Consider the following 20,812-nt stretch of genomic DNA (forward strand, 5'->3'; position numbering starts at 1 on the left):
CCTCTTGACTGTGCCTCAGTCGCTTTAGAGACATCTTGGACCTCTAGGTTTAAGTCCTATAAAAGCTGGGTCTGACAAGGACCTTCAGCGGTGGTTTGTTCTTTCCTTTCTGACAGGTCATTAAGCCTGCAAGTGGAGATATGGAGGAGAACATGTGGAGCTGGTCTCTCCAGAAGGGAGTGCAGCTCCTTTTGATGACCAACTTTATTTAACTCAGGGGCTCTCAGATGTTGTGTGCAATATACCCATTTGTTGGGGAGTGGGGGGTTTGCAGGAGCTTGTTAAAAGTCACAGATTTCTTGTTTTAATCCCAGAGATGTCTGGGCAGGGGGCCCAGGAGCCTGCATTTCTTTCCAGGTGATTCAGATGTTAATGGTTCTCTGCTGAACATGCATCTAAACTCGTCTAAACTCGGGGTCTGCAACCTAGCCACTGGCCAAATCCAGACCGAGAATGTCGCTTTTATATTTTTAAAGGCTTGTAAACAACAACAACAACAACAACAACAACAACAACAGAGAGAATATACAACAGATACCATAAGGCTTGAAATATTTACTATCTGGCTTACTATCGAAAAAGATCCCAGGCTAAACCCTTCATCCTCAGGCAAGCTTCGGCTGTCAGAGGGGGATGGTCAGGAAAGTAGTGCACATAAAGTCCATGGGCTAGTCTGGCGCTGCTTCTGGCTTTTTATAGCTGGGTGGAGATGGAAGACTTTCCCTTTAACCTGCAATGATATGCACACAGTAGGCACCTACTGCATTTGCTGGATGAACATTTCATGATGTTGTTTTTATTTCTTAGGTGCTGTTGAGTTGGAAAACTTGCCGTTGAAGAAAGATGCCTTGAAAGAGCTGGAATTACCGTTTGAAGTCAAAGCTGGTATGCGGACCTCTAAGGCCGAGAGAGGCGGTTTTGAGTCTTATACTGCTTGGGATGTGAAAACTGAGAGCCCTTGAGTTTGGCTCTGTTTGAGCAGGAAGAGGCAGGATAGGAAGTATAGACTGTAGATCAGTCCTAAAGTGTGGCCTTGTCTATCAGGATGACCTTGGGTGGTGGTGGGAAGGTCAGGTGTTCCCCAGGCCCATTGAATCAGAATTGGCAAGGGAGTGTCACTGAACTTTTTTTTAATGTTTATTTATTTTTGAGACAACGTGAGAGACAGAGTGCAAGCAGCGGAGGGGCAGATAGAGGGAGACACCGAATCTGAAGTGGGCTCCAGGCTCTGAGCTGTCAGCTCAGAGCCTGATGCTGGGCTCAAACTCACGAGCCGTGAGATCGTGACCTGAGCTGAAGTCGGACGCTTAACTGACTGACCCGCTTAGGCGCCCCCAACCGGCATTTTTAATAAGCATCCCCAGGTGATTCTTATGTTTCTTAAAGAACTAGATACAGGGAGTTCTTATTTTTGAAGAATTCTTTATATTATGGAGAGACAGTTTACTGAATGAAAGGTGGGCTTTGGAGCAGTGTGCTTGGGTGTATATTCCATATCTACCATTCTCTGGCTGTGTGACCTTGTGGAAGTTCCCTCACAACTCTGTGTGTGCCTCATAGTCTTTAAGATGAGAGGATAATTGTTGTACCTACATCAGAGGGTTGTGGAGAGGAATACGTGAGTTAATGCATTAAAATTACTCAGAACGATGCCTGGCACACTCACAGATTTTTGCAGTTATTATAGGAGTTCTGCAGGTTTGGTAAGGAAACAAGAATGGTCATGGAATAAAAATATTCTTTGTTAGGGCACCTGGCTGGCTCAGTTGGAGCGTGCAACTCTTGATCTTGGGTTTGTGAGTTCAAGCCCCACAGTAGGTGTAGAGATTACTTAAAAATAAAATATATTTTTTTAATTTCTTTTTTTTTTTAAGTTTATTTATTTTGAGAGAGAGAAGGGGAGGAGCAGAGAGAGAGGGAGAGAGAGACAATTACAAGCAGGCTCTGCACTGTCAGCATGGAGCCCGACTTGGGGCTTGAACCCATGAATCGTGAGAGCATGACCTGAGCTGAAACCAAGAGCTGGACGCTCAACTGATTGAGCCACCCAGGTGCCCCTTAAAAATAAAACCTTAAAAAAAAAGCAGGACAAAAAAACTACATTCTTTGTTAAATGACCATGTATAAAATTAGTCCCTGTTCAGACACTACTCATCATTCAATAATAGCCTGTTGATGTCATTCTTTCCCTTACTTTTGGATACTTATATTAAAATAAAACGCAAGTACAATGCAAATCAGTTGCTAGGTGAAATAAGATAGAAATCTTGCAAACGATTTAGACTTTCTTGAAGTCAAATTCAAGTGATGGGTGAACTGCCAGAATCATAGGCAAAGATCCTGACCGATTAGAATCTTTTTTTTTTTTTAATTTTTTTTTTTTTTCAACGTTTATTTATTTTTGGGACAGAGAGAGACAGAGCATGAACGGGGGAGGGGCAGAGAGAGAGGGAGACACAGCATCGGAAACAGGCTCCAGGCTCTGAGCCATCATCCCAGAGCCCGACGCGGGGCTCGAACTCCCGGACCGCGAGATCGTGACCTGGCTGAAGTCGGACGCTTAACCGACTGCGCCACCCAGGCGCCCCTGACCGATTAGAATCTTAAAGAAACCCTGGAATGATGATACTGTGGATGTTTCCAAAAGAGGTATTATTTGAGTATCAAAGGATTCAGAGAGGCTCTTGGAGGAAATTGATGAGGTTTTCTCATATTTTTGCAAAAACGACCCTATTTGTATTCTGCAAAAATTAAATGAAATGTAACAGAAGTTATATTTTGCTTGTCGTCTATCAGATATGCCTCTTCCTCCCAATTAATTTAGGTTAGAATTGCAACTGCACTCTAATTATTGTTAAACTCTTTGTGGTGAAAACCGGTATATGGTTTTGGTTATAATATTAACTATTAAATATACAAAACTTACTTGCAGGGTGCCTGGCTGGCTCGGTTGGTAGAGCATGCGACTCTTGATCTCAGGGTTGTGAGTTCAAGCCCCATGTTGAGTGTGGAGCCTACTTAAAAAAAAAACAAAACAAACAAACAAACAAAAAAACCCAGAGCTCCCAATAAAGCTCCCTCCAAAATTAAAAAAACAAAAAAAAACTTACTTTCATTTTTCTAGATAAAAGCCAAATTAAAATGTTTTTCATTATTTGTTGTCACATTTCTTAACTTGTTACTGGATTACACAGTCACTTGGTGTTAATGATATTTTATCTTTAACAGGTCAATCCTACTTGAATTCTAGATCTTAGAGGGAAATGATCACCTTCTGATAACATGTTTCAGAGATACGCTATTAGTTGGGTCGTGTGGATCTTTGAGAGCCATTAGGACAGTTCAGATATTCTTTTTTTTTTTAAGTTTATTTATTTATTTTGAGAGAGAGTACGGGAGGGGCAGAGAGAGAAGGAGAGAGAGAATACCAAGCGGGCTCTGCATCGCCAGCACAGAGCCCAACGTGGGGCTCGAACTCATGAACCGTGAGATCATGACCTGAGCCGAAATCGAGGGTCAGACGCTTAACCGCTTGAGCCACCCAGGTGCCACCAGTTCAGATAGTTTTATGCACTGTTGTTAGTAGGACATGCCTTTTACTAATTGTCTTTAAAGAAGGCCTGTAGGGGCGCCTGGGTGGCGCAGTCGGTTAAGCGTCCGACTTCAGCCAGGTCACGATCTCGCGGTCCGTGAGTTCGAGCCCCGCGTCGGGCTCTGGGCTGATGGCTCAGAGCCTGGAGCCTGTTTCCGATTCTGTGTCTCCCTCTCTCTCTACCCCTCGCCCGTTCATGCTCTGTCTCTCTCTGTCCCAAAAATGGATAAACGTTGAAAAAAAAAAAAAATAAAGAAGGCCTGTATCCTAGGAAGCTCGGCTAGAAATGGTGGGACTGGGAAAATCCTATCACGGTCCTAGCAGGCCATTTAGTTTCTCATCAGCCTGTGTTCTGAAGGATCAGAATTCGTTCTCAACAGAGTGCCACTGCAGGACTGCCCACACTGCAGTTGGTATGTTCAAGACCGGACATATCGTAAGCCCAGTAACTCCCAAGAAGTGCTTCTCAACCAGCCAACTCATAACCAACGAGAAATGAGTTTAGTGCTCTTAGGCTTGTGCGGGTGCTATGGGGAGAAAGACACCCCAACGTCGTTTAAGATGTAGGTTAGTTGGGGAAGAGGCAGTGCACAGAGGAGAGGTGTTGCGTTTGATAGGGTGAAGTCACTGCACTTTTTCCACGTTCTAGTTTATTGGGTCTTGTTCTTACAGATGTCAGTGTACTAACTTCTGTCTCCCACGTACGAGAACCTGCTGCCTATTTTCGTAGATTAAACAATAAATTGTAAAAGTACTAATGCTTCTTACAGAAAACTGGAAGAATACAGAAAAATAGAAAGAAGTGCCAACACTGTGTATCGGCATTTCACGAGATTTTGCTTTTCCCAGGCTTGATTGGGAAGGTGACTCTTCAGATTCCCTTTTATCGCCCCCACGTGGACCCTTGGGTGATCTCCATCTCCAGCCTTCACTTAATTGGAGCCCCTGAAAAGCTAGAGGATTTCGATGATGAGAAGGAGAAGCTCTTGGAGAGGGAGCGCAAGAAGGCTTTACTTCAAGCCCTGGAGGACAGATGGAAGGCAAGCCACACCCCCCTCGGCCACCAGAGCAGCTGCGCCGAGGCACAGCATGTGAGCAGAGCATTGGACGCGGCTAACCCTCGCTCTTTCCTTTGCAGAATGAACGCCAGCGGAAGGGGGAGTCCTACTGGTATTCAGTCACTGCCTCAGTAGTTACGAGAATTGTGGAGAATATCGAAGTAAGTCCTACTGACTTTTATGAAGTATGAACACGACAGGGACTTCTCAGGCTTACGAGTGTGTGCTCCTTAGTACTTGGTTTCTCGTGGGCTTAACTGATGCGGGGTATGCGATGCCACGGCTGACTGCTCAGGTGTGCCCTTTTATAGGCAGTGCCAGGAGGGAAACCTGAAGAGCAAGCCTCCAGCCCTGGGCAGACACAGGTTTTTCTTGCTCCGGCTCGTGCGAGTAGGAGTTTCATTTTCACTCACCTTGTACTTCACTTTGTTCTTGAGTGTCGCCCTCTTCCTTGCTACAGGATGTACCTCCTGAGAAGCCGGGTCACCTGCACCTTCGTGACTGATTCTTCTAGGGCAAATCACTTAATCTCTCTGGTCTCGGTTTCTTCCTCTGTACAATGAGAGAGGTCAGATACGTGGTTTCTAGTGGGTGGCGTAGTGAATTGCGAGCAGCCCACTGAGGTGTTTCATCTCTCACTGACGTTTCTGGTGGCAGGTTGATGAGGTGGCAGGTGCTTGGGCTGCTGGCCACATTTTCTGCTTTAATTACAATTTTGTTTTGTCCTCAAAAACTAGATCAGGGTCCACACTGATGTTCATGAGTGCCATAAGAGTAAGGCTGTACTTATTACTACCTCCGGGGTTTTCTTGCATTGCCAAGGTGACAGAGGCCAAAATGGTTTCAGGGTACACCACTTCCCCCAAAAATGCAGTCTGAGGTTGTTGGTTTCATAACTGTCAGAACGTTGACAAAGAGATTGGTACATTTGAGGTGAGTGCTTTGAATTGTTTTAGGCAGTTGTATTTTTAAGGTTTTTTTAGCTTTCATTAATTTTAAATAATTCATTATTTTTATTTTTAATAATAGCTTTATTGAGATTTAGTTAACATTCCATAAAGTTCATACTTAAAAAAAAAATTTTTTTTTAATATTTGAGAGACAGAGCACGAGCAAGGAAGGGGCAGAGAGAGAGAGACAGAGAGACAGAGGGAGACACAGAATCCAAAGCAGGCTCCAGGCTCTGAGCTGTCAGCACAGAGCCCGACGTGGGGCTTGAACTCACGAACCATGAGATCATGACCTGAGCTGGAGTTGGACGCTTAACTGACTGAGCCACCTAGGCGCCCCATAAAGTTCACAGACTTTTAACATGTACACTCTAGTGTTTTTTAGTGTATTTACAAAGTGCCTAGATTACCACTCTCTAATTCCAAAACACCTTCATTACCCCAAAAAGAAACTTCACGCCCACTTAGTAGCTACTCCCATTTCTCCTCTCCCTCTAGCCCCCCTCTAATCTATCTTCTTTATGGAAATTGCCTGGTTTGGACATCTCACATCCGTGTGATCGTTCATCACGTGGCCTTTTGCGTCTGGCTTCTTGCACTTGGCATAATACTTTCAAGGTTCATCCGTGTTGTGGCATGTACCAGCACTTTATTCCTTTTTAAGACTGAATAAAGTGTTCCCGTGTATGGATTGTCAAAGATAAACAAAGCTGGATGTTAGTTGAAGCAGTGAAAACAGATTTTATTCAGTAACTACTGACAGAAGTGGCAGGAGCAGAGCTCTGTTCCAGTTTGCACAGAGGTGACTAGGCCTTTGAAAGGGAGAGTGAGGTGGGATCGGTGTGGGGGGGGGGGCTCAGGTGAAGAATTCTAAAAGGTCAGTGTCAATGTGATAAGGCCAGCTGTATCTGCTGGCTGGGCTTCTGTGCTCCCACAGAGATTGGGAGACAGGGCCTCTCCTTCCTGATGATTACATTTCAGAGGAACGGCTTTCATGTCCTTGATTGTAGGAGATACACACACATCTCATAGGGACAGAGAAAGGATTCACAATTGTAAGCCCTTCTGGGTCAGTGCTTTTAAGGAAGGGAGGTCAGGGACCTATTGTCAGGCGTTGGCTGGAACAAACAGCCCTGAGCTTTTCCAGACAGGAACTCAGGAGGAGGCCGGCATGTCCCAGGCACGCAGCTTTAGGCTGCTAGAAACCTCCTCAAAGTGCAGGAGTTTGAATGGAGTATTCATACTGAGGGTTTTTGCGGTTTTCAGGCGATACTACATTGTGTTTATCTGCTTATCAGTTGATGGACATTTGGGTTGTTTCCACTTTTTAGCTATTGTAAATAATGCTGGTATAAACATTCGTGTGTGTGGTTTTGTGTGCATATATGTTTTCAGTTTTCTTAAGTACATACCTAGGAGTAGAATTGTGGAGTCATATGGTAACTCTGTGTTTAATTTCATGAGGAACTGACAGACTGTTTTCCAAAGGGGCTGTGCTGTTTTACAATTTCACCATTTAAACGTATGAACTTTTTAATTTCTCCACATCCTCCTCAACACTTGTTACTGTCTATCTTTTGATAATAACCAGACTAGTGGGTATGAGGTGATACCTCACTGTGGTTTTAACTTGCCTTTCCTTAACGGCTAATGTTGAACATCTTTCCATGTGCTTATGGCCGCTTGTGTATCTTTTTTTGAGAAATGTCTATCCAGATCCCATTTCCATTGAAAACATTGGTTTATTTTATTTTTTTAATTACTAAAAATTTTTTAAATTTTCTTTTCTTGAGGAAGTGTGAGCCGGGGAGAGGGGCAGAGGGAGAGAGAGACAGAATCCTAAGCAGGCTCCACATTCAGTGGAGAGCTGGACGTGGGGCTTGATCCCATGACCGTGGGATCGTGGCCTGAGCCCAAATTGAACGCTCAGTTGACTGAGCCATCCAGGTGCCCTGGTTTATTTGTTTACTGTTGGGTGGCAAGTGTTCCTTGTGTATTTTGGGATTCTAGTCCCTTATTAGATGTATGATTTGCAGATATTTTCTCTCATCCTATGGGTTGTCTTTTCGCTTTCTGTTAACGTTTTTTAATTCACTGAAGCAGAGTGCCTTTTCTGTAGCCCACCCGCAGGGGCAAGGGGAGGTAAACAGGTACAAAGTGTATGTGCCCTCCTGGTGTTCCTGAGTCTAGGTGCCGGGACACTGGGGCAAGATTAAGGTATCGTAGGAGAGGGCAGGCCAGTTATCTAGATCCAGTGGTATTTCTTTGAATGTTTCTTTAAGGGGTCTTCTGGAATGGTGTGTGTGCCCTAAGCATTTGTGTAAACTACCTGCTGTAGTTTACTTAAATGCTAAGGGCAGTTTGACGTCTCCCTGTGGTATTCTACCTGCAGCACATGTCAAAGTGCATTTTCCTTTTTTCTCCCCCTTGCAGTTAAAAATTCAAGATGTCCATTTGCGCTTTGAAGATGGTGTTACCAATCCGTCCCATCCTTTTGCATTTGGCATCTGTATTAAGAATGTGTCCATGCAGAATGCTGTGAATGAGCCTGTGAGTATGAACTGGCCCACTAACCAGGAAGAAAGCACTGGTTTTAGGGAATTTGGGGTTCTGCCTTTGTCGTTTCGTGTTATGTAAAGGAGGCTGCGTTCTTCCTCACCAAGTTCTTGGGTGGCTGTGCGCGCCTCTTGTCTGTGCCAACAGATTAATTTACCAAAATAGGAAAATGGCTCATTTTCTCTGACCTTTTGTTACTTCGCTCATCCGTTCAACGTCGATGCGGCCCCATTTATCTTGTGCCTGAAGAAACTGAGTTCTCATACTGTGTGCACCTCTGGGGGTAAACTCTTTCTGTTTCACAGATTGAGCCATCCTCTGGGAATACTTGTCGATGCCTTGCACATCTTGAACTCCATTCTCCACCTCCTTGTGGCCTCCTGGTTCATGGGCTTTACCTGCGGGACACCTCTGTGGTGTTTTAGTGTCACAACCAAAATTATCCCATTATGTTCCATTGGCCCATTTTGCGTCCCTGAAACCAGCTTTTTCCCTTTATTCTCTAACATGTTATGGAGTATTAAAACACACGAAACTAACCTCTTTTGAGCCCTTTCCCATGCCAGGCACTTTTCTTAGTGCTTCACGTGATTAACCTCGTTGAATATTCAGTGCTCTTTACCGCACCTCTGTCAGCCTCCTCCTACACACAGCCGAAGGTGCTAAGGTGCACAGCGATGGAGTGGAAGGGCCAGGTCCTGAAGCTGCGTGGCCCAGCTGCCAAGTGGGGTTTGCAAACTGTGGACTGGAGAGCAAAGTTCCCCCACTCCCCCTTCTTGTCTGTAAAGAATTACCGGATCACTGCCACACCCGTCATTTACATGTTGTGCAGGGCTGCCTTTGTGCTCTGGTGGGCAGAGTTGAGTAGTTACAACCGCAACTCCACGGTCCGTGAAGGCTTCTTCACATTTGCTCTCTGGCCCTTTGCGGAAGTTTGCCATCCCTGCTCCGGAGCGTGTGTTCTGAGCCACTGCACTGACCTCCAGAAACCCGGGCTCCTCCTTTTGCTTCTTGTTCCTCAACTTCCATATCCATCTGCTCACAGCACCCTGCCAGTTTTCCTTGCACAAGGTCTCAAATGTGTCCCTACCTCGTATCCTCACGGCCACTGTCTCACTTTAGGATCCTGTAAACTTTGGCCCAGGCTGATAAAATATCCTGGTGCTTCCATCCCAGGCCCTTGGTTCTTTCTAAACCAGTGCTTCCCAGTCTCTTCCACATCATGGCCCACATGGAAATACAATATTATTTGTACAGGGCGCTGGGGCAAATGCATGTGGCTGCTTGAGGCTGGAGGTGGTCAGGCCGATGTTTCTAAAGTGTAACTGGAGCCTGTAAACTTGCTCATTTCTCGATCCACTCATGATTCGTTTTCTCTAGCACACCGAAGGGGAAAGCTCTACTTTGCAGTGTTGCCAGAGTTCTGTTTCTGAACAGAACAGATATCTAAGCCTGGTGCATGCCTACCTCAAAACCCTCCATGGCTCCATGGCTCCTCGAGTGTGAAGTCCAGACTCCTTAGTATGGCATCCACTTCCTTTCCTTGTGTATTCGTTTCCTAGGGCCGCCTTCACAAATTACCATGAACAAAATGGCTTATAACGACAGAAATTTATTCTCTTTAATCCTGGAGGCCTGAAGTCCGGAATCAAGGTGTTTGCCGGGTCGGTTCCATCCGGAGGCTCTGTGGGAGAAACTGCCCCTCCTTGCTTCTGATGGTTAACCTTGGCGTTCCGTGGCTTGGGGATACGTCACTCCATCCCTGCCTCTGTCGTGTGGTCTTCCTCCCCCATGTGTCTGCCTTCTCTTCTCAGAAGGGCATCGGTCATTAGATGAGGGCCCATCCTCGTCTGGTATGACCTCGTTTTAATATGATTACATCAGTAAAGACCCTATTTCCAAATAATGTCCCATTCACAGGTTCCAGGAGGACATGAAGTTTTGGGGGGAGGGAAACCACTTAACCCGGCACACCTGGGTATTGTCAGCACTTAGCACCCCACTCCACATGTGTGTTCGTGCCTGTGTACCAGTGCTGCCCCCACATCGAGAGGACAGCGCTCCCATCACACGTGTAGTCCCCATCCTCTGAAGATATCACGCCTTTCGTACGGTGGACCTTGCACTCTGACACGTGTCCCCATCCTTCCCCCGCTGCCCTGTGCTAGCAACATACCCGTCTTTTGATGCTTATTCACCCGTGACATTTTCGCTTTTGTTTGCTTATAGCATCTTCTCTATTTTTCTGCTTTCCCTCTGCTTGATTAAAATTGTGGCATGCCTGTCTCCCTAGTTAGCTAGATTTGGAAAACCGTAAGAGCAAAACCCATGTTTTAATTCAGTTTTGTATCCCCAGCACCTTGCCAAGTGCCTGACACATGCTTCCTCAGAAGTGGTTTGTTGAATGAGTGAATGGAGTTTGTGAATGAAGAGAGTCATCTTATTTTCTTCCCTGTTTTACCCCAGGTACAGAAGTTAATGCGGAAAAAACAACTAGATGTGGCAGAGTTTAGCATCTATTGGGATGTCGATTGCACTTTATTGGGGGATTTGCCTCAGGTGGAGTTACAGGTATGACTCTGGCAGAAGGCTTTATTGGAACACAGCACTGGAGTGTGGGGTCCCTGCCACGCCGGTGTTTGTTCTCTGTGGCCGTGGTCCTCATCCCATCCCACTCTTCGTCCATCGGCATCCATGCTCAAGTGGGTTTGCTTGAGGAACTTGGTATGCATGTAATTCTGAACAATATATAGTGTTTGGGGTATGTTTCACGTTTATATTGCATTGTAAATTTCTTTTTTTCCACTTAAAGCTGTGTTTTTAAGATCGATCAAGATTGCTGTTTATATTTCTAGTTCATTGCCTCTGACCACTGCACAGTATTCCACAGTAGGCATCTAACATGTTATAGTTATCTAGTCTTTAAGCCATCACAAACTTGACCTCCAGATTTTCATTTTATTTTTTATTTATTTGTGTTTTTTTTTGACATCGAGATTTTTATTTTAATTTTTTCAGTTTATTTTGAGAGAGAGTAAGAGACAGTGAGTGAGCTGGGGAAGGACAGAGAGAGAACCCCAAGCAGGCTATGCACTGCCGGCACAGAGCCTGATGTGGGGCTTCACCCCATGGACCTTGACATTATGACCTGAGCTGAGATCAAGAGTCGGACGTTCAACAACCGTCTGGGTTACCCAGGCACCCCTTGACATCCAGATTTTAAGTGAACGAAGCACCAGATGTGATTCTCAAAGAAGGGCTTTCTTATATAAATGTTGAAACTTGCCCTTTGGTGGTATTCTTTTAAGAAATACTTAGAAAGTCATTAAAAACATGGGACATAAAGTATTACTGTTTGTGAAGGATAGAAAAATTCCGACTTTAATCTTCAGTAAAGAAATCATAGGTGGTTTAAGTGGAATGGAGAAAAAGGACTCATGTTTTCCCCTCACCCAAGGTTTTCTTTGGCTTGCATGCTGTTGTACAGAATGGCTTTGTTTTGCTAATTCAATTAAATAAGTACTGTGCATCCATACAGTAGAGCCGTTTACAGCTATAAAAAAATAAGAACAAAGATCTTTATGATGAATATAGAATTGTCTCTAAGAGTTAGTGTTAAGTTTACAAAATTGAGGTAAAACAGCATATGTACCATTTGTATGAGAATAGTTAAAAAGCCAGAAAATCATTGAGTTCTCTGAACATACACAGAATGCCTCTGGTGGGATACATAAGAAACTGGTGTTATTGGTTGCTTCTGGGGAGAATAATTGGGTGGCTAGTGGATGGAGTCGGAAGGAGAGATTTCACCTTTTATTTGCCTTTCAGTTTTGAACCTTGTGAACATTTTACCTAATCAGAAATACAGATAAATTTTTAAAGAAATGCTGGAGAACTTTATGGGGTGCCTGGGTGGCTCAGTTGGTTAAGTGTCTGACTCTTGATTTTGGCCCAGGTCATGATCTCAAGGTTTGTGAGTTTGAGACTTGCGTGAAGTGAGCGAGGAGCCTGCTCGGGATTCTCTGTCTTCCTCTCTCTCTCTGCCCCTCCCCTGCTCTCTCTTTTTCTCTCTCTCTCAAAATAAATAAACTTTAGGAGAAATGCTAGAGAGCTTTAGGCTCCCTGTTTTATCTTGACTTTGGATTCTGAGGTAATATCCCCTAGATTAGATAACTACCAGCATGTAACTTGATCCTGAAAACATTTGCTGTAATGACAGACGTTCTTGTCACACCCAGGAGGCCATGGACAAGAGCATGGAGAGTCGCGATCATCACTACATCCTGGAACCTGTGTGTGCATCTGCTCTTTTGAAGAGAAATTGCGCCAAAGAACCTCTGAGGTCGCGACACACCCCCCGTATTGAATGCGATATTCATCTGGAGACCATCCCCTTGAAACTGTCTCAGGTACTCTTTCTTCCCAGTGGTTTATATTCTCCCTGTTGCACTGGTAACTGGGGCAAAAGAAGCACTTTGATAGAAGGGTCTCAATACTTCACAGCCCGTAGTGGGAAAGGAAGTGCTCATGAGCCCATAGCTGTCTCCTGGGGTGCAAGATCCCGCCGTGTGTTACACAGTCGGATCGGGTTGCCCTCAGGTTAGTTTTGATTTGGCGTTGAAGTGCTGAACTAAGAGTCTGAGTGACGGAGTACATCTGAATACCTCACTGTTCGCGGTCAGAGACCATTGCCAACTGATGCGGATATGTGGTCTCCAGTTTGCACTGGATTTCAGTTCAGCGGCTTGACCAATACGAATTGTTCTTGGTAGAGAGATGTCTTAACTGAGTAGACGAAACACGTCAGTTCTAACCTACTGATCTCTTAACCTCTGACGAAAAGCTGCAACACCGGCAGATCATGGAATTCCTCAAGGAGCTGGAACGGAAGGAGAGGCAGGTGAAGTTCCGAAAGTGGAAACCCAGAGTGGCTGTATCGGAGAAGTAAGGACCTATCAATTACCTGTTGTATGTGACATGCGTGTTACAGAATGTTTTTTTGTTTGAGGAGATGAGGAGCTAAAAACACGGTCGATTTTTCTGGCTGTTCCCATGCCATTTCTGTTGTTGATCTACGCTGGTGTTGTTGTCATACGTGTAGTTGGTGTCGTGGGTTTACTGTCAGATGGAGTGCGGTGGAGTTAAGATCCTCTGCGCCTCGCTGAGCAAGTAGGCTGGTGTTGCTCGGGTGGGGTCTGACTGTGTAGGAAACACTTTGTAGTGGTCTTTGAACCTTCCTGCCTCTGTCTGTTCTCTCGTGTTGTTAGGGCAGCATTTATGTAGTGCACTTTCTAACTTCTGTGGCAAAAAGGAGTCTTTTCCTGTTGTAGTGATAAATGTGACCCGTCCAATATATTAAAATTAAAAAAAAAATTTTTTTTTTTTTTAACTTTGTTCATTTTTGAGAGACAGAGCATGAGTGGGGAAGGGGCAGAGAGAGAGGGAGACACAGAATCCGAAGCAGGCTCCAGGCTCTGAGCTGTCAGCACAGAGCCTGATGCGGGGCTTGAACCCACGAACTGTGAGATCGTGACCTGAGCCAAAGTCGGACGCTCAACCGACTGCGCCACCCAGACACCCCTAAAACTTTTAAAAGATCCCGTGTATTTCCATGTCTTTCCTGAAGTGTGCCAAAAAACTCTTTAGTATCCAAATCCTTGCTGATCATCTTAAGATGGTCTTTACCTTGCGGTCACCAGTTGATTATCTGTCAGTGGATGGGACTTACTGTTATGAGTAATTGAGACCAATCGAGTATTATATTACAATTGGTGTGTGGGTTGAGAATCTATTCTTTGATGTTCTTTGTCAGCAGATGGACTTTGGCCACATGTTGGGTTTAGCCTAATGTTAAAATGAGCTGCAGGCATAAAGTGCTGGCTGAGGAGAGAACAGAGATTTCAGAAGAGGAAGGAATAGGATTATGTGGATTGTCCTGGGTTGATGGCATTTTAGTTGCTTTTGTAAGAAGTAATTAACATCGTCATGCCACACCTCAGCTGCCGAGAATGGTGGTATTTCGCTTTGAATGCTAACCTGAATGAGATCCGAGAGGAGAGGAAGCGCTGTACCTGGGACTTCTTGTTACACCGCGCCCGCGACGCTGTGTCTTACACCGACAAATACTTCAGCAAGCTGAAAGGAGGCTTGCTGCCTGCGGACGACAAGGTGAGGGGGCTGTTGTCCTGCATGTCATGTCTTCATTCAGAGGATAAAAACATCTCTCAAAAGCTGAAGAGAATGGAATCTTTGAGGAAATAGAGTCCCTGGCAAACGACTGTAATTTTAGAGGGTAGAGTTGGTTTTACTGGGTGAAAACTTCTTGGAAGGCCACGGCCCTGCCTTGGCCAGAAACATCCTCCACCTTCTGTTGCTGGAGGAGAGCCAGACCACGGTGGGGGTGGGGTGGGGAATAAAGGTGGCCATGGTCCTGCCACCCACACCTTTGTGTCACTCCCCTCCTCCCCTGGCTGCCTGTGTAGGACCCATCTCATCCCCTGTGTCTCTTCAAAGCCTGGTCCTCATCAGTATTCTTTTCCTCCAGAGTCTCTGACTAATCCCTGTAGACTTTGGCCTCTATTTTCCCCAATCCCAGTTGACTTCATTGACCTTAGGTTTTTTGAGGTAGAGGCTAGGTGGAGGGGGTGAAGCAGGAGGTGAAGGCAAGGTCACCGTAGGGCTGGACGCCCTTAGAACCACTGTCCCTGGAGTCCTGGCGTGGGACTCCACTCCACTGCTTTAGTCTGTCTGCCTCTGTCTCCTTGGGGAAGGGAGTGGGGATTGTTCTGTTCCTCGATTTGTCTTGGGCTTATGAGCAGCAGTTTTTGCGATAGCAATTTAGACCGTGTCCAGTATTTTGGCACAGGTACTGTGTCTTAATGAACTGTTCTTTAGTAAACACTTCCAAGTTTCCCTTCAGCATCCGTCTCAGTCAGCTCGGACTGCTATCACTAAATGCCACAGACCGAGGGCCTTAAACAGCAGCTGTGTATCTCACAGTTCTGGAGGCTGCGAAGTCCCAGATCAAGGTGCCAGTAGGGCTGGGTTCTGGCAAGAGTCTCCTTGGGACTTGTAGACAGTTGCCTTCTCACTGTGTGCTCACGTGGCCTTTCTTGGGTGGAGAGAGATCTGTCTTCCTTCTCCTATAAGGGCACTAAACCGAATTATCTTCCAAAGGCCCCATCTTCAAATCCCATCACACTGGGGGTTATGTCTCCAACATTTGAATTTTGGGGGTCGCAAACATTCAGCCCGTAACAGCAACCCAGTGTGTGGTCACCAGTGGCAGTGCTGAGCCACTCGGTGCTCTGTGTCTCCTGCCGGCTCCCTGAGGCGTGACCCGCTCACTTGGTTAATGCCTTTTCCACCATAGGAACCTTATGAAAAGGTTGGAATAAACCAGACATTTCGTTTTGGATGGTTTTCTTAAAGGCACAGGCAAAAACATGGAGGGAGAGAGAAGTATAAACTCACAGTGAGGTGAGAAAGTAAACATAATGTCCTTTTTCTTTAAAAAAAAATTTTTTTTAAATGTTTATTTTTGAGAGAGAGAGAGAGAGAGACAGAGCATGAGTGGGGAAGGGGCAGAGAGAGAGAGGGAGACACGGACCCCAAAGCAGGCTCCAGGCTCTGAGCTGTCAATACAGAGCCCGATGCAGGGCTCGAACTCATGAACTGCAAGATCATGCCCCGAGCCGAAGTTGGACTCCATCCAGGCGCCCCTTAATCTTCTTTTTCTTGATGTTAGGGTGTAAGAAACAGTTTAGGACAGTTAATTCTACTTTCTTTTTTATCTTTGTACGTAGCTGGCCACCACTGTTCTTTCCTAACTGTCAGGAAGCACGTTAAGATGAGCACGTCCTTGCTGATGTCCCACATGACACGTACAGGAACTGTTTACACCGCACACTTACGGTGTAAACTTGGTCCTCAGTTTCCTCATCTGAAGTGGGAGGGATACCAAATAGCCCCCTACTTTGAGTAACGGAGGTCACGCGCATGAAAACACTTTGGCGCCTCTGTCGGGACCGTGCACGCGGTAGTGTAGCAGCACCTACACTTCAGTTACTCCTTTTCTTTCTTTTCTTTTTTTAATTTTTTTAATGTTTATTTATTTATATTTGAGAGAGAAAGAGACAGAGCACAGCTGGAGAGGGGCAGAGAGATGGAGACAGAATCTGAAGCAGGCTGCAGGCTCTGAGCTGTCAGCATAGAGCCTGATGCGGGGCTCGAACTCACAAGCAGTGAGATCATGACCTGAGCCGAGGTCGGACGCCCAACTGACTGAGCCACCCAGGCGCCCCTCTTTTTTTTTTTTTTTTTTTTAAGTTTATTTATTTATTTTGAGAGAGAGAGAGAGAGGAGGGGAGGGGCAGAGAGAGCGAGAGAGAGAGATGATCCCAAACAGGCTCAGCACTGTCAGCACCGGTGTAGGGCTTGAACTCACTAATCCAGAGATCATGACCTGAGCCAAAATCAAGAGTTGGACGCTCAACTGACTGAACCACCCAGGCACCCCCAGTTACTAATTTTCAACCAAGCACTGTTCTCTGTTCCTTCTGTATTTGCTGTTAGTCCCCGGAGACCAAATAAAATCTATGGCATTGTGTGTGGAAAAGCTGAAACTATTCATCTTCATTGTTCCTTGGCTTTAAGTGGGAATGTTGGGCCCAGATAGATTCCCTCACAGTACTGGTGGTCAGTGAAGGTGTCCAGTTTCTCTGGAGCTATAAGACCCATTTTGTTTGTTTTGTGTTAACCCAAAACAGGAGGAAATGTGTCGGATTGAAGAGGAACAGAGCTTTGAGGAGTTGAAGATTTTGCGTGAACTGGTTCATGAACGATTTCACAAACAAGAAGAATTGGCAGAGGTAAGAAATCCTCTGTGAGAAGATGTGTTCAGAGCCAACGCGCTCAGAATGCTTCAGTTTTGATGTGCTTCTCTGGGGGCAAAGAATAGTCAGTGGCTCATGACCTCTTGTTTCTGTCTTGGGGACTCACGTTTGCTCATTTCTGGTTGACACAGAGCCTACGAGAGCCTCAATTTGATTCTCCAGGCGACTCTCCTGGGGACCCAGAGCCCAGCGGAGGCAGCTGGATGCTGCAGTACCTTCAGTCCTGGTTTCCTGGCTGGGGAGGCTGGTACGGGCAGCAGAGCCCTGAGGGGAGAGTGGTCGAGGGTCTTTCAGCAGAACAGCATGAACAGTGGAACCCCGAGGAGATCCTAGGTAAGGGGGAGCTGGCCCTCACTTCCCTGCCCTGGCCCAGTTGCTAAGGGAGACACTTGGTTCATCAGAATTCATCTGTTATTTGTGCAATGGCCCATGGTATTTTTCAAATGAAAAAAGTAGACATTTGGGGCCCCTGGGTGGCTGAGTTGGTTAAGCGTCTGACTTTGAGGTCATGATCTTGCAGTCCGTGAGTTTGAGCCCCGCGTCAGGCTCTGTGCTGACAGCTCAGAGCCTGGAACCTGCTTTGGATTCTATGTCTCCCTCTCTCTCTGCCCTCTCTCCCTCCCTCCCTCTGTCTCTCTCTCTTTCTCTCTCTCAAAAATTAACATTAAAAAAAATAGACATTTGTAAAATGGTTTGTGTCATGTTCACAGATTCAGATGGAGGAAATTTTGAGAGATACTTCATCTGCAGCTTTGTTACTAAATTTGAATAATTAGCACAGTTTCAGGTAGATCTGAGGGGTCATGATTGTAGGAGAACTGAGCAAGTTCAAAAGGTTTAAGCCCTGAAGCTTGAATATCGGTCCAGGGCTGCTCTTCAGACCCACGCTGTCCGTTTTGGTAGCCGTAGTCACAGATGGCTATTTAGGTTTAAATTAATTAAAATTAAGAAGAATTCTTTTCTGTTTCAAGCGACGTTAGCCGCAGTGCTTGAAGGCACTTGCGGTTGGCGGCTCCTGTGCTGGACGGCGCAGACGTGGAACATGTCACTGTGTCGGGCGTGCTGTGTTGCTGATGTCGTACTTTGTCATGAATCTTAATATCCTTCCTTGTTTAAGTTGATAAGATCTCTTACAAGATAGTTAGGATCGTTTTACATCAGGAATGAAACAGTCACCCATGACTTTGGGGTTCTTCCTGAAAAAAGGGGGAGATAGTTCAATAATGTCATCATAACTTTGGTAGCGTGCCTGGTGGTGCCATTTTAATTGTCCCGTTTTCCCCTAAAGTCTTTTCTTCCTCACGCTCAGGCACTGAGGAGTTTTTTGACCCCACTGCCGACGCCTCCTGTGTGAACACATATACGAAGCGGGACCACATCTTTGCCAGACTGAACTTGCAGCTACAGCGGGGCACTGTGACCTTGCTGCACCAGGAGCCGGGCGCCCTGCAGACGCAGGAGAGCGCGTTTATGCAGCTCGAGTTTTCAGGTGCTGCCCCCAGGGAACCGCCTGATGCTGTTTCTCTCCCCTGGCACCAGGGTCCACTGGAGTCTCCTTATTCGTGGTAGTTATGTTCTAGAAAGTTGCGGTGAGCACTGAATGATTGACTGCTGAGTCAGTGCCACTAGGGGGCGTACGAGGTTAGGTGCCTGCCAGCCTCTGGTCAGAACATCCACCAAGGGATCGGTACAGAACCTTGTTTCTTGTGTGTCTGTGTTTAAAGACACTTATTTAACATGTGTCGTTGAGACATTAATACTGAGCTCGTGGCCAGCGGCACCGTAACTCGTGCCTGAGTGAAGCTCGTCTACCGTAAGGCACAGCACTTCACTATCTTGGGGGCCATTTTAAATGGTGAAATCACCAACAGAAAGCACAAAGATGCAAAAAACTTGGCACTAAATAGACCACGAGAGGGGCTCTTGTGTGCCGTGTGAACCAAGCCTAGCCAGGAAGGCAGAGCAGTGCTGCCTGCTTCGGCCTTGGCTGCGAGCAGGCACGTCAGCGGACTCAGGTTTCTTTCTGCTCTGCGCGTGTCCTGAGAAGCACAGTGAAGGTTGATCTCAGGTTATAAATAAATTTTAGTGAGTAGGTGAATTCACAAAACTGGAACCCATGAATAACGAGGATTGACCATGTTTGACCTGCTGTTGTGACTTTGAATTAAAGGTGTATAAATGTGCAGGCATTGGTTTTTCACATCTCACCAATATTTTTATTTTGGTCCATAAGATAGCCACATATCTCAGTAATATAAAGGTGACTGATCAGCAGTTTGTTTGACTTTATAATCTTGAGAGCTGAGATTTCATAAACGTAGTGTGAACCAGCAGATTGCTTGAACTTCATTGTAATATGCTCTGTTTAGAATTCATGCTGTTAGGCAACTTCTCATATTCCTTATGTGTTCATGTAGAGAGATTTATGTGCACCTATCGATGTATAAATAGGATTTTTTGTTCTGTTTTTGAGACAAAAGACTCCATGATACTTAATTGTCCTCTGCAAAATATTGTATCTCATACTTGTAAAGTGCTTTGGGGTGTCATGGCATAGTATTAGCTCTTACATTTATTTTTTTGTAGACGTGAAACTACTAGCAGAGTCTCTTCCTCGAAGAAATTCCTCCTTGCTCTCAGTCCGGTTGGGTGGACTGTTTCTTCGAGACCTGGCCACAGAAGGAACCGTGTTTCCCCTTCTGGTGTTCCCTAATTCAGTACGTACAGCGGTAGGACGGCTGCTTCGTGCAGGGGGTGGTGAACTGTGGTCTGTGTTAGGCCAGCCATAAGTAATATTAACTCGCTTCATTTGGTCGTCTTGAGAAGGGTGGGCTGATGAAAAACAACCTGGAATTCAGTAAGCTGTTTGAATTTGTCAATGGATATTGGAGGGATTTACGGCAGCGCCTTTCTCCTCTTCTGTGCCGTAACTGCCGTGGAATAGTTTGCTCTGTTTTGGAAGAGATTGCCATAAGCACCATTATTTTCTGCATTACGAAGTCAATGGTTCCATCTCTGTCTGGAATTCATTTTCATGCCTTCTGATCATTGGTCACTGATGGGAAGTCTCTTCTTCTGCGGAGTTCCAAGAGAACCACTTCAGGTTATCTCTATATGTATAATTTTGTATACTCAGTATACTTTTTTAATTAGATCTTTGATCTTACTAAGTTGGCACAGATGTGTCACAGTAGTTGAGTATTTAGCCACTTGCCCTGTCTGTGATTTTTTTCAGGGGGTGATTATAGAGAGGGCGGGAGTGCAAAGTGCAAGTCTAAGGAAGTTATGTACCTACTTCATACTCATTTAGCAATCATTCATTCAACGCACTGACTGCAGAGTAGCATGCTTGCTGTCCATTTTAGGTTGGAAAAAGGCACAGACCTGGGAGATCAGTCTGGAAGTCCTCTGTATTCTGATGTCAGATGAGTTTGGATTTGGTTGTGCTAAGCGAGAGTGATGTCAAGGGGCAGAGCTCAAGCAAGTGTGTGCACGGCAAATTGTCCCCGCTCACCTGACGTTTATGCATTTTGTGTATGTTTTAATAGCAAAAAGAAGTTGGCAGAGTCTCACAGTCTTTTGGTCTCCAGACAACATCCGCAGACAGAAGTGATCAGAATCCTGGTAATTTGTCATCTGTCCTTAAAACTAATCTTTAAAAATGTGGTGATTATGGATCGGTAGTCTTGGTCAGTCGTAAGAGGGAGCATGTCCTGTTTTGTCCCAGTGGTTTGTTGTGTGCGTCTGTGTTCGTCTTGGAGA

At 45.6% G+C, this 20,812-nt stretch overlaps 1 protein-coding gene across 7 annotated transcripts in view; it reads left to right on the forward strand.

The window, feature by feature from the left end:
• VPS13D (vacuolar protein sorting 13 homolog D) overlaps positions 1-20,812 on the forward strand; it is a 259,048-nt gene that overhangs the window by 8,659 nt on the left and 229,577 nt on the right. For 6 of the 7 annotated variants that reach the window (XM_040461642.1, XM_040461677.1, XM_040461651.1 and 3 more), the window contains exons 3-15: positions 808-885; positions 4,442-4,632; positions 4,731-4,811; positions 8,034-8,150; positions 10,623-10,727; positions 12,395-12,565; positions 13,000-13,100; positions 14,156-14,324; positions 16,925-17,026; positions 17,182-17,383; positions 18,360-18,539; positions 19,637-19,767; positions 20,599-20,674. In XM_040461642.1, coding sequence (XP_040317576.1) covers positions 808-885; positions 4,442-4,632; positions 4,731-4,811; positions 8,034-8,150; positions 10,623-10,727; positions 12,395-12,565; positions 13,000-13,100; positions 14,156-14,324; positions 16,925-17,026; positions 17,182-17,383; positions 18,360-18,539; positions 19,637-19,767; positions 20,599-20,674 — 1,704 coding nt within the window. Of the gene's footprint in view, positions 1-807; positions 886-4,441; positions 4,633-4,730; positions 4,812-8,033; positions 8,151-8,221; positions 10,728-12,394; positions 12,566-12,999; positions 13,101-14,155; positions 14,325-16,924; positions 17,027-17,181; positions 17,384-18,359; positions 18,540-19,636; positions 19,768-20,598; positions 20,675-20,812 lie in introns of those variants that run through there. The other variant, XM_040461683.1, reaches the window with a different exon arrangement.

This window comes from Herpailurus yagouaroundi, unplaced genomic scaffold, assembly GCF_014898765.1.
Source record: "Herpailurus yagouaroundi ecotype Mexico unplaced genomic scaffold, PumYag 77, whole genome shotgun sequence".
NCBI classification, from domain to species: domain Eukaryota; kingdom Metazoa; phylum Chordata; class Mammalia; order Carnivora; family Felidae; genus Herpailurus; species Herpailurus yagouaroundi.